At 41.7% G+C, this 12,831-nt stretch overlaps 1 protein-coding gene across 1 annotated transcript in view; it reads right to left on the bottom strand.

Annotated features, from left to right (window-relative positions):
• LOC147361900 (ATP-binding cassette sub-family C member 4-like) overlaps nt 1–12,831 on the bottom strand; it is a 171,412-nt gene that overhangs the window by 132,639 nt on the left and 25,942 nt on the right. Inside the window, exons 4-9 of the mRNA XM_086330241.1 lie at nt 12,598–12,813; nt 8,688–8,777; nt 7,236–7,399; nt 5,942–6,067; nt 4,744–4,993; nt 2,445–2,546 (exon numbers count right to left, since the gene is read on the bottom strand). Coding sequence (XP_086186367.1) covers nt 2,445–2,546; nt 4,744–4,993; nt 5,942–6,067; nt 7,236–7,399; nt 8,688–8,777; nt 12,598–12,813 — 948 coding nt within the window. The remainder of the gene's footprint in view (nt 1–2,444; nt 2,547–4,743; nt 4,994–5,941; nt 6,068–7,235; nt 7,400–8,687; nt 8,778–12,597; nt 12,814–12,831) is intronic.

Raw genomic sequence — 12,831 nt, 5'->3', positions numbered from 1 at the left:
ATTCCTTACATTTAGTTAATTAAACATTCATAAGATGAAGATTTACTATTTTGTCATTGCTTGCTAGTACAGCTATAGTTTGTTTTATTTGAAAGTTTATGCACATCCCTAATGTTTTCAAGTGCCTTAATTGTTTAATATCTTTGGCTTCAAAGACTTCTGGGAAAAGGTATGCTTACCTCACATTTTTGTGTCTCAGTAGTAACAGTCTAGGTACCTCACAAAAAATTTTATTATGGTACCATGGCTGTTAGTTTTTAGTGAGTGCAATCCCAGGGACGGGGGAGCCTGGTGGGCTGCCGTCTATGGGGTCGCACAGTCAGACATGACTGAGTGACTTAGCAGTAGCATAAGAGATAAGATTCAGTTGAAAATATTTAGAATTTTCATTCCCCCAAAGTGGTAAAAATTAGCTGCAATAGCATAATTATCATTTACCTAGATAGGAATACCTTTGTGTTGCTTTGCTAAATCACTTCAGGCATGTCTGACTCTGTGACCCTATGGGCTGTAGCCCACCACGCTCTTCTGTCCATGGGATTCTCCAGGCAAGAATCCTGGAGTGGGCTGCCATTTCCTTCTCCAAGGAAATCTTGCCACACATTAATGTTAACATGGTAGCTATTTTTGTGAAAATGTAGCTGATGAAGGCTCTCATCTCTATAATTCTGAATACTGCTCTAACAGAATCAGGCAATTAGTTAGATTTTACAAGAGCCTTACTGCAGAACTCACAACCTTTTCTCCTCTTCCTTTAGCAGTTTAGTATCTTGAGTTATTAATATTTTTTATTAAAATCATTGAGTTATTAACAATTTGGATTTTTTTTTACTCTAGAAGGTATATAGAAACCTTTTCAGATTTTTCATCTGATTTATTCACATAGGCTGTAGTACAACTAAAATCCCTTTTTCTACCTTACAGCCATTTGTTGCACAGGCAGATACTGTTGTATATATTTTTATTTCAGTTCATTAAAAACTGCAGAAACAATCTGTATCCTATACCAAATTGATTTAAAATAAATCTACGTGTTTACTGGGAACTAAAGAAATCCGCTAATGAGTTTCATACAAAGAATGTGGTAGCATTCACATAAAGTGGACTTTATAACAGAATTTTAGTGGTGCTTTCTATAAATGTTTCAAGAGCATTATGCCGAGAAACACCAAACAGGAGGCAAATCTACTATATTAAGACAGGAGAAACCATCAGGGAAGGTCAGGTACCCTGTGTGAGTTTCCATGTACAGAAGGTACAGGGATGTGGTTTCATGTATCTGGGAACAAACCATTGGTTATCGGTGGGGACGGCAGGTGCTGAGTCAGAAGCAGGTGAACACGATGCAGGTGGCAGCACAGAGTCACAGGCATGATAGACGGGGAGTCTACAGTCAGGACGCGTGCTCTGTGGTCCCCGCTCTGACAGCAGCTGGGCTCTAGGCTCTGCTCTTGAGGGTGGACCCTCTGGTGGAGGCGCCTCCTCCCAGAGGTCCTCCAGCCCTGGGGGTGGCAGCAGCTTCCTGCCTTTGATAACCCCTGGGTTGTCTCACACACCACTGTTTTTCCCTTTCTGTTTTTTTCTCCCTCTTTTATCATCTCCATAACTAATTCCCTGCATGGAATTCCCTCTCCCGTGCTGGGGTTCTGTTTTCTTGACTAATTCACACTGTTAGGGGAGGATGTGCACAGAGGACCAGGGAACCAGGGGGCAGGGGGAGCATTTCAGTTGGTAAAGGGGCCGCAACGGGTGTGTGATGCTGACAACTTCTTGAGACCAGACCCTGTTTTTCTTGTTTGTTTTTTTTTTTTTTTTAATGTTTGCTGGAACCTAACAAATAAACCAAGTGTTGGGAATCACCAGTTTTCCCTGTCAGCTTGCCATACATTGCAGTCCTTTAATAGGGAATCACTGGTGGTCATTATGCCTACCTGCTATCTCCTCCTGCCCCAGCTGCCACCAAAGTATCCAGAAGCTCAGGATGCAGGAGCCCCCACCCTACCCCACAGCAAACATCCAGATCATGGCCTCACTCTATGTATAATAAAATGGTCTGATAATCAAGGCAAAAATATACACTAATTCCCCAAAGCATCTTTAACAACCAGTTGCATGTTTGTTAGTTAACCCATTCCACATTGCCGCATTTTGTCTGTCCAATTCCGTAAATTCTAACATTACAGATGTATGGACTTTAAATTCAATATGTGCTAATACTTTGAAAACTGTCTTGAAAATGAGAGTGAGACCAACATGTCAAACATTTTAGGTTGATATTATACTTAATCTCCATTAGATACAAACCTTAGTGCCAATTTTGTAACATACTTTTAGTTAATGAGCAAGTCATATTTTACACCATGGTACAATCTAAAAATTCTCCTATAAATCTATATCACACTTGTGTCTTAGCAGTCAGGATCTTGGAAAGAAAAATATGTTACCTCATCCCAAAAAGCAGTGAAATCTTGCATGTTCACCATCATTTCACCATCTGATGGCAGCTGAGTGTTGAGCTGTGGTATTTCATTAAGTGATAAAAAATTCTACAGAAAAGAGGGAAAAAACAGATTGTTAAACTGCAGGAAGAAAGCACAAACAAAAGCAGTTGCTTTCCTGGAATTTGCAAACTTTGAACAGTCTAAATACTGTTTTGCTAACTGTACTTAAAGTATTAGTTCACATCAGAACATATTAAATAATATATGGAATAATATATACTATTATTACAGGTCATGGTATATATCAATATAATAATATAATACAGTGTATTTGTTGCTGTTCAGTCACTAAGTTGTGTCTGACTCTTTGAAATCTCATGGACAATAGCATTCCAGGCTCCCTGTCTGTCACTATCTCCAAGAGTTTGCTCAAATTCATGCTGATTGAGTCAGGGACACTATCTAACCATCTCATCCTCTGTTGTCCCCTTCTCCTCCTGCCTTCAATCTTTCTCAGTATCAGGGTCTTTTCCAATGAGTCTGCTCTTGGCATCAGGTGGCAAAGGAAATATTGATACTTCAGCACCAGTCCTTCCAGTGAATACTCATGGTTGATTCCTTTAGGATTAGCTGGTTTGAATTCTTTGCAGCCCAAGGGACTCTCAAGAGTCTTCTCCAAAAAAAAAAAGAGTCTTCTCCAGCACTACAGTTTCAAAGCATCATTTCTTCCGTGCTCAACCTGCTTTATGGTCCAACTCTCACATCCATACACAATGAGTGGAAAAGCCATAGCTTTGACTATATAGACCTTTGTTGATAAAGCAATGTCTCTGCTTTTTAATATGCTGTCTAGTTCTGTCATAGCCTTTCTCCCAAGGAGTAAGCATTTTTTTAATTTCATGGTTGTAGTCACCGTCTGCAGTGATTTTGGAGCCCAAGAAAATAAAGTCTGCCACTGTTTCCACTGTTTTCCATTTATTGCCATGAACTGGTGGGACGAGAGGCCATGATATTAGTTTCTTGAATGTTGAGTCTTAAGCCAGCTTTTTCATTCTCCTTTGCCCAGCATTTCACATGATGTACTTTGCATACAAGTTAAATAAGCAGGGTGACAATACACAGCCTTGACATACTCCTTTCTCAATTTGGAACTAGTCTGTTGTTCCATGTCCAGTACTAACAGTTGCTTCTTGACCTGCATACAGGTTTCTCAGGAGGCAAGTAAGGTGGTTTGATCTCTTTCATAATTTTCCACAGATTGTCGTGATCCACACAGTTAAAAGCTTTAGTGTAGTAAATGAAGAAAAAGTAGATGTTTCAAGCAAGATGGAATTCTCTTGCTTTTTCTATGATCCAATGGATGTTGGCAATTTGATCTTTGGTTCCTCTGCCTTTTCTAAATCCAGTGTATACCTGGAAGTTCTTAGTTCACATAGCGGTGGGAATTACAAATTTAAAAAGAAGAAGGTGACTAGAAAGAACGAATTAAGCAGTAAATAAAAAGGGGCCATGGATGAAAGGCAGATACAAAAGGTAGGCTCAGATACCAACAAGCAAAACATCTGTGGAAGAAAGAACTTATTTCGAACCCAGAGAATTAAGTCAATCTGAGGCTACTTGGATTTCTTTGCAAGGAATGATGTTAAAGCTGAAACTCCAGTACTTTGGCCACCTCATGCGAAGAGTTGACTCATTGGAAAAGACTCTGATGCTGGGAGGGATTGGGGGCAGGAGGAGAAGGGGACGATAGAGAATGAGATGGCTGGATGGCATCACTCACTCGATGAACGTGAGTCTCAGTGAACCCTGGGAGTTGGTGATGGAAAGGGAGGCCTGGCGTGCTGTGATTCATGGGATCGCAAAGAGTCGGACACGACTGAGCGACTGAACTGAGGCTACTCTTCCTCCGCAGGGAACAGGGAGCTCTCAGCAAGTTCCTCTCCTCCCGGCCCAGAGACTGTGCACAGTCACTACCCAGTCATTGGAGTCAGCACAGGAGATGCACTCTGTTTGCTCCCGCTTTTAGACATTTTAGTCACTCTGCAGACGTCACTACACTAGAGCCCTGCGCTACTGCTACTTATATATACTACTGCCCCTACATGAGAACCAGTCTTATGAGATCTGTAACACACTCTACCTAATAAGAAAAGGGAGTACCTACAACATTCTGGGAAGACTTCCAGCTTTGGCACTGAGAAAGTTAAATATCACCTAACTGGAACATAGTAACACCAAACAAAAGGAGGCATTTTACAAAAAAATCCACCTACAACTGAAAAAAAATTATTTGTCCCCAAACCTTGATTCTTTGGATGCTGACAACGGTCTCTGACACCTTCTCAATGGCCATGGGGAAGTAGAGGGTGCTCGAGAACCTCAGAGCCTCGAACAGCATCACCACCACGAACACTTGGCTGGCAGTGATCCGGTTGTCAAGGAGCTCATTGGTGATGAAGGTGACAAAAATCATAATTTTGCTCACAGCAAAAAATGATGCCAAATTCATGGCCCTAAGGTAGGAACTTTTCAGAATCTTGGAGATTTCCTTCCTGAGAAAGAGAGTAGGAAAGAAGTTTTAAAAGAAGCATCAACATCCAAGGCATGAATTCAAGTCCTCACGTGGAGACACTACACAGTGCACACCCGGGGCTCCGTCCCAACACCAGGACCACACACTTCATCACCACTTCACTCTTCCAACTAAATAGAGGCTTCATGTCACCCTTTTAAACACTGTGGGTCAATTGGACTGGGTTTGAACATTCTTTCAACAAGCATTCATAACCACAAGTCCTGGGCCAGGCTCCCCACTGATGACAGAAGGACACAGCCTGCCCCCTCCAGGAGCTCATGAACTTGTGCAGAAGAGAATAAGACACTCCAAAATTGTGAGACACCAAAACATCAGCCAGATGCAGGCACCATAGACCCCATGGAAGCACATGTCCTGGCTATTGTATATAGTGCTGCAATGAACACTAGGGTACATGTGTCTTTTTGAACTCTGGCTTTCTCAGAGTATATGCCCAGTAGTGGGATTGCTGGGTCATATGGTATATTTATTCCTAGTTGTTTAAGGGACCTCCATCCTGTTTTCCATGACAGCTATATCAATATACACTCCCACCAACAGGAGGAGGGTATTGTTTGTAGACTTTTTGTTGATGGTCATTTGGACCAGTATAAAGTGATGCCTCATTGTAGTCTTGATTTGCATTTCTCTCATAATGAGCGATGTTGAGAATTTTTTTATGTGTTTATTGGCTATCTGTATGTGTTCAAAAGCATATATAATTTTTCTTTTAAGAAGATGGTAAATGGAACAGTAGATTAAAATGACATCTCCCCTATTCTACTTAACCCTCCTGTCACATGTGAGGTGTGAAGTTCATATTTAAGTTCATCTTCATGTGAAAACTTAATAAGACTTCTAAATTCAATCAGTAAAAATAGGGGGGAAAGTACAAAAATATGGTGTGATATATACAAAAACTTACCTTCTCAGTCTGGTAATAAGGTCTATAAATGACTTTTCCCAAGCATTCATTTTTATTGTTTTGATGCCAGTTATGACTTCGCTCATGATCCTGATCCTATCATCGGTGAGAGCTGCGGTCTTACTCCTGAGGGTACAGATGGGAGACATGAGCCTCAGTGACCACACCCCAACTTTCTGTAGCAGCAGCACTAGGGGGCACAGGGAGGGACCAGGGATCCATGATTCCTTACAGCTCTTCTGTGCTGACATCACAGACAGGTCCTTCTCAAAGTGCAAATGGAGAAAAAGACTTCTAGGAAGTCAACCATTCAGCCTAATTCAAGGAGTAACTTGGAGAACTCACAGTACTGGCTGAGGAAGACCCAAAGTAGTCAGGTACAAACTCTCCGCCCAAGGAGGCCGAAGTTGGGCAGGGAAGGCAAAAGACACTGAATCTAATGGGAAGACAGTGTCTGTGCTGTGATAAAATAGGAGTGAAGTGCTGGGGAGCAGGAAAGATCGGGCTGTTAATTCCACTGGGAAAGGAGAGCAAGAGCTTCAGAGACCTGGCAGCACTGGAACAGGGCCTCGAAGGGTAAGGAACATCTCTCCACAGCAAGACAGGAAAGAAATTTTGAATAAACAAAACTATCACATGTAAAATCACAAAAAAGAAGAAGAAGAAAAAAAAAACTGAAGGGAAAAAAGCTTCAAACAGCACAATACCCCCATCACCTGACAACCTGGACAATGACCCACCTCCAACCCTCTGGGACCTGCTTCAGGTCTATCTCATCACCATTAGATCCTTCATCACCAGCCACTGTTCTATCACATATGCTGCTGGGACTGTGGGGCTGTATAAAGACCTAGTTAATTAAGACTGACTTTGTCCTTGAGGCTCTTATAAGTTAATGGAAACACTGAACTGAAACAAGACATGAACATAGGTACCTGAAAATTGCTCTACTACAATCATAACAAAAATACATGCAGCTAAAATTGAGCCTATAGGATTATTACTATTTAATAATGCTTAAATAACTTCAATATAGGTAACTTCTGCTCAAGGACATTCCACTTATTCAGGTATGGTGCTGGGAGGAGCCAGTGAGTGCCGTCACCTTTTTCCCTTCAAAATCAGCCTGCAGCTTAGGCCTGGAGCCTCCACTGGCTAAGCCTGAAGGGCCTACAATACATGCAAAGAAGAGACTAGAAAAGGCATTGGTTTTGTTTTTGAACAGAAGCATTAAGCAAATGGTGAATGCTACCAAGCACATATCACCTATTTTTTAAACCAGTGTTTCCCTTACCTGAGTGATGAAAATGAATTTCCAGTGCAGCTTTGCAAAAGCAGAAGAATAATGAGAACCATCATCCCAGCAAGACACGATATTCCTATTTCCATCCAGAGCAGGGCAGTCACTGCGATAGCCTGCAGTGGCCCCACCCACAGATAGTGCAAGAACGTTGTTACCTTAAAAGAGAAAGACAAAGCCTTCTTAGGACTGTATAAAGTCAAAACCAGTAAGGAGACAGCATACAAACAATCTTCTCTGAAGGAACAAACAGGAATCTAAAAGGAAGTGATCTCAGTGAGTTTTAAACCTGATGAAGCAGAAATCCAAGTGTCCACCCCAGATGACACTGTTCCGGGGTAGCACAGGGTCAGCCTCAGTTAGGTCCCAGGAGAACCTGACCAGTCACACTGAAGGAAGATGTTGATTTTTTCCACAACACAGATGAGCTCAGGGGTTCCCCAAACTCTCTCTGTCCCAAAATTCAGCCCCTATCTCCTCAGAAGAGCCTATATTATGGTACCTACCACACTCTCTGATAATTACTCGTGTATTTACCTTCCAGACAGGCTGTGGCCTTTCCAGGACAGAAATTAAGACTTTTTCATCTTTCAAATTAAGTAGAGGCCTTACGTTATGTTTGATGAATGAATAATTGAAAGAAAAGTGAAAGTGTTAGTTGCTTAGTTCTGTCTGACTCTTTGCGATCCCATGGATTGTAGCCCACCAGGCTCCCCTGTCCATGGAATTCCCCAGGCAAGGATACTGGAGTGGGGTGCCATTTCCTTCTATAGGGACTCTTCCTGACCCAGAGATAGAAAACAGGCCTCCTGTGGTGCAGGTGGGCTCTTTACCACCTTAGCCACAAGGGAAGCCCCCAAACTTAAAGGCCAGGAAAGAGAAGTTGTCTATATAGATCTGGCCAACAGCTACAATGGCATGGATAACATGATCTGTTCATAAGGTAAGTGTAAAATGGGTACCATGGGACAGCAGAGGGGAAGCTGTATCTGGCTAGGGACCACACATTTGGCATTATTCCTCAAAGGCTCCCTATGCAGCAGGCACTGAACTTGGTGCAGAAAAAGAACAATCCCTGCCCACCAAGCCTTCATCATCCGGAGGAGGAGGAATACAGTCCAGCAACACCAACACCACGTGCCAAGAAGGACCACTCCAGGAGGACCCCAGGAACCCTAACCAAGCTGGGCAAGAACACTGCTGCCTGTCTATTACTTAAGTATGTTGCAGACCTTGGCAGAAAAACCAAACCCTCATCTATAGGACAACACATATTATCACATCCAAGCTGCACACAGAGGAAATGAGCATTGGATAAAGAGAACATTTGTCTTATGTCCTCAACAGAACCCTCGCTGACACCAAACCCTGGCACCTGGCATCCCAATGAGCTAAACACAGTGAGAAGGAGGGGAAATGGAAGGGGATCCCTCAGGGGCAGCTCACCTGATCAAATCTGTTCACATCGTTGGACAGGAGGTTGACTATCTGGCCTGTGGTGGTCTTTCCCATGGCTGAGCTACTCAGGCGAAGTGACTGAAATGAGAGAAATATACAGAGAATAGGATTTCTACAGTGATACCACGTCAGTCTGAGAACATAGCAAAAAGGAGTGAATGTTCACGGGGTCTTGTGTGGTGTCAGGACTAGCAGGACGATGCCTGAAATCAGGGCTCTAGGGACCCATGTTCATCCTTAGATGATTAAATATGGTGGCAGCCCTGCCTTCAAGGACAGCAAAGGGAGGAGCAGGAGGTAGACGCACAACCCTCCACCCTGTTTCTCAGTGAACTTGGACCTGCCCAAAGGATAAAGGAATATAGACTTAGACTTAGGGGTCAACTAAAGTCATTTTGAGCCAAAAACTAGACAGCATATTAAAAAGCAGATATCATTATGCTGACAAAGGTCCATATAGTCAAAGCTATGGTTTTTCCAGTTGTCATGTACAGATGTGAGAGCTGGACCATAAAGAAGGATGAGCACCAAAGAATTGATGCTTTTGAAATGTGGTGCTGGAGAAGACTCTTGAGAGTCCCTTGGACTGAAAGGAGATCCAACCACTCAATCCTAAGGAAAATCAACTCTGAATACTCATTGTATGGACTGATACTGAAGCTGAAGCTCCAATACTCTGGCCACCTGATGCCAAGAGTTGACAAATTGGAAAAGAACCTGATGCTGGGAAAAATTAGGGCAGGAAGAAGAAGGGACAACAGAGGATCAGATAGTTGGATGGCATCCCTGACTTGATGGACATGAGTTTCAGCAAAATCCAGGAGATGTTGAAGGGCAGGGAAGGCTGGTGTGCTGCAGTCCATGGGGTCACAGAGAGCTGGACAGGACTGAGTGACTGAACAACAACAACAAGATGAGAGTGGACAGGCTGCCTCAAGGAAAGAGATTAGAGGACTTGGACTATATATGTGATCATTCATTAATTCCAGGTGTGACATCATTTAAAAACTTTGGTCTTAGTTTCCTCATTCTAAAACTAACCAGTATAATATTCAAAACACTAATTATTTACTATGCCAAAGCCTTTGACTGTGTGGATCACTATAAACTGTGGAAAATTCTGAAAGAGATGGGAATACCAGACCACCTGACCTGCCTCTTGAGAAATCTGTATGCAGGTCAGGAAGCAACAGTTAGAACTGGACATGGAACAACAGACTTGTTCCAAATAGGAAAAGGAGTACATCAAGGCTGTATTTGGTCATCCTGCTTATTTAACTTATATGCAGTACATCATGAGAAATGCTGGGCTGGAAGAAGCACAAGCTGGAATCCAGATTGCCGGGAGAAATCTCAATAACCTCATATACGCAGATGACACCACCCTTATGGCAGAAAGTGAAGAGGAACTAAAAAGCCTCTTGATGAAGGTGAAAGAGGAGGATGAAAAAGCTCAACATTCAGAAAACGAAGATCATGGCATCCGGTCCCATCACTTCATGGGAAATAGATGGGGAAACAGTGGAAACAGTGTCAGACTTTATTTTTTGGGGCTCCAAAATCACTACAGATGGTGACTGCAGCCATGAAATTAAAAGACGCTTACTCCTTGAAGGGAAAATTATGACCAATCTAGATAGCATATTAAAAAGCAGAGACATTACTTTGCCAGCAAAGGTCCATCTAGTCAAGGCTATGGTTTTTCCAGTAGTCATGTATGGATGTGAGAGTTGGACTGTGAAGAAAGCTGAGTGCCAATCACTTGATGCTTTTGAACTGTGGTGTTGGAGAAGACTCTTGAGAGTCCCTTGGACTGCACGGAGATCCAACCAATCCATTCTGAAGGAGATCAGCCCTGGTATTTCTTTGGAAGGAATGATGCTAAAGCTGAAACTCCAGTACTATGGCCACCTCTTGCGAAGAGTTGACTCATTGGAAAAGACTCTGATGCTGGGAGGGATTGAGGGCAGGAGGAGAAGGGGATGACAGAGGATGGGATGGCTGGATGACATCACTGACTCGATGGACGTGAGTCTGAGTGAACTCCGGGAGTTGGTGATGAACAGGGAGGTCTGGTGTGCTGCGATTCATGGGGTTGCAAAGAATTGGACACGACTGAGCAACTGAACTGAACTGAAGCTGGTAAATGAACACTGTGGGAGATGTTTACATTCACATAAGCAACATGCAAGGTCAGATCAGATTTCCCAAAGGAGACATTCCAAAGTGTTAGCTGGAAGAGAAAGAAAAACCAGGTGGACAGTGGCTCAGCTATGCAGCAAAGAACAAGGTCTTTTTGACTAAACCATCATCTCAAATCTAACTTAAGGCTTTTCACAGTGCAGTTCTGGTGAAATTTCCTGCATACTCATGGGAGCTAAGCATGATCTGGAAAGATAAAAATCTAGCTAATTTGTGGGGAAATCTGAGTATTTGTCTACTAAATGGCAGAAGGTGCCAGAGAATAACAAAAATGATGATGGCAGACAATGAAGACCCTTAACTAGAAGGTATGTCACCCAAGGAGAAACCGGGCTTATGTGCCAAACACAGACAGTGAGAGGTCAGGGCCCTGAGTCCACACAGTCCTGAGATTTAAAGATGGGAGAAGACATTCTACGTTTTGCCCAGAAAAGTATTCCCAGGAAACAGGAGCTCTAGATAAGTAACAAATAGTAAAAGAAGCAATAATTTTCATTTAAATCACCTGGTTTTAGGTTTCATTGAGGATTTTATTCATTTGTAATAAAATTTAATATATTTAATATGCTCAGTGTGATGTTTTGATGTAAATAAACATTGGGAAATGGTTACAGTAGGAAAACAAATGAACAAACCCATCATTGCACATAGTTATCCTTTCGTGTATGTGGTGAGAACACTTAAGATCTATTCTCTCATCAAATTTCAACAATAAAATACAGCTAAATAAAAAATTTTTTTCTAGGAAAAAGGAAACAGCCCAGGGCAAAGAGATATGCGGGGTCAAATTTATAATGAGCCCTTCAGCTCTTAACACTGTGGAAATTCCCTTGTGAAAACAGCTAAAATCCTTAATTCTTTTAAACTACTTAAGTCTAGGTTAAACTATAGAATAATTCCATGGCAATTCTCAACACAAAATCACTGAACACACCAAGTCAGGTCTTATTAAAAGTACTAAAATGCATACTAAATAAAAAGGAAATATTGAATTAAGAAAATAACTTGAATGAATAGCAACAAATTCCCACCAAAATTACTAAAAGCTGCATAAGATTTCAAGTTTCATCCCAACATTCAGCTATATTCTTTAATACCAATATAAACAATCATAGCTATAGAATATAGCGAGAGAATCTATGTTTGGCATGGATTCCATTTATATTTTTCTTTAGTTCACACAATTACATTCAATATGACTAGATGAGTCATTTAAACATATAATCATTCCCTTTCTCAAATACATTTTGTGCTCCTAGATATAATTTTATAAATCCAATCAATGAAGTTTACTTTTAAATACCAATTTGATGTAAAAGACGGCCTTAATGAACAACAAAATTGCCACAAATACAGCTACAAGATTAAGGCATGAAAACACTGAAAAAAAATTTGATACTTTTTATACTTATTTTTTAATTAAATTCCATTGCAAGCTGAGTGGATATCACACAACAACCTGTGGATAAGAGTTATCAAAGGCAGCCCTGATCCGATCTCAATACAAAACTTTTAATTATTCACTTGTAAAGTTTGCTTAAATGATGAAAATAAAATTGGCCTGATGCAAATAGCAAGCTTCTCTAGCAAGGTGTAAATGATCCCAGTTATAAGATGTTTAATTTACAGAGAACTTTCCCAAAATGTTCCTGATCCTCTAGGGGAGGTACACACCGTGGTACCGAGCGACACTCACCTTGCGGTAGATCATATGGCACACGGCTACTCTCAGCCTCATCCCCACACGCTGCATGTGGTAGAAGCACAAGTGGTGCAGAACGGCCCATATGAGCATGCAGGCGCTCAGCCCTGCTGTGTAGCCGTAGGCTTCGTGCAAAGCAGCAGAATCATAATTTTCAACATAACTAATAATTTTCCCCAAAAATATGGGCAGAACCACCTTGGTGCCTTCCTGAAAGAACAAAAGCCT

Source organism: Bos grunniens, chromosome 12, assembly GCF_055505025.1.
Source record: "Bos grunniens cultivar Pamir isolate PY7600 chromosome 12, Bosgru_T2T1.0, whole genome shotgun sequence".
In the NCBI taxonomy this organism is placed as follows: domain Eukaryota; kingdom Metazoa; phylum Chordata; class Mammalia; order Artiodactyla; family Bovidae; genus Bos; species Bos grunniens.
Note: the sequence above shows the minus strand (reverse complement) of the source record. Positions and strands in the feature narration are given on the sequence as shown.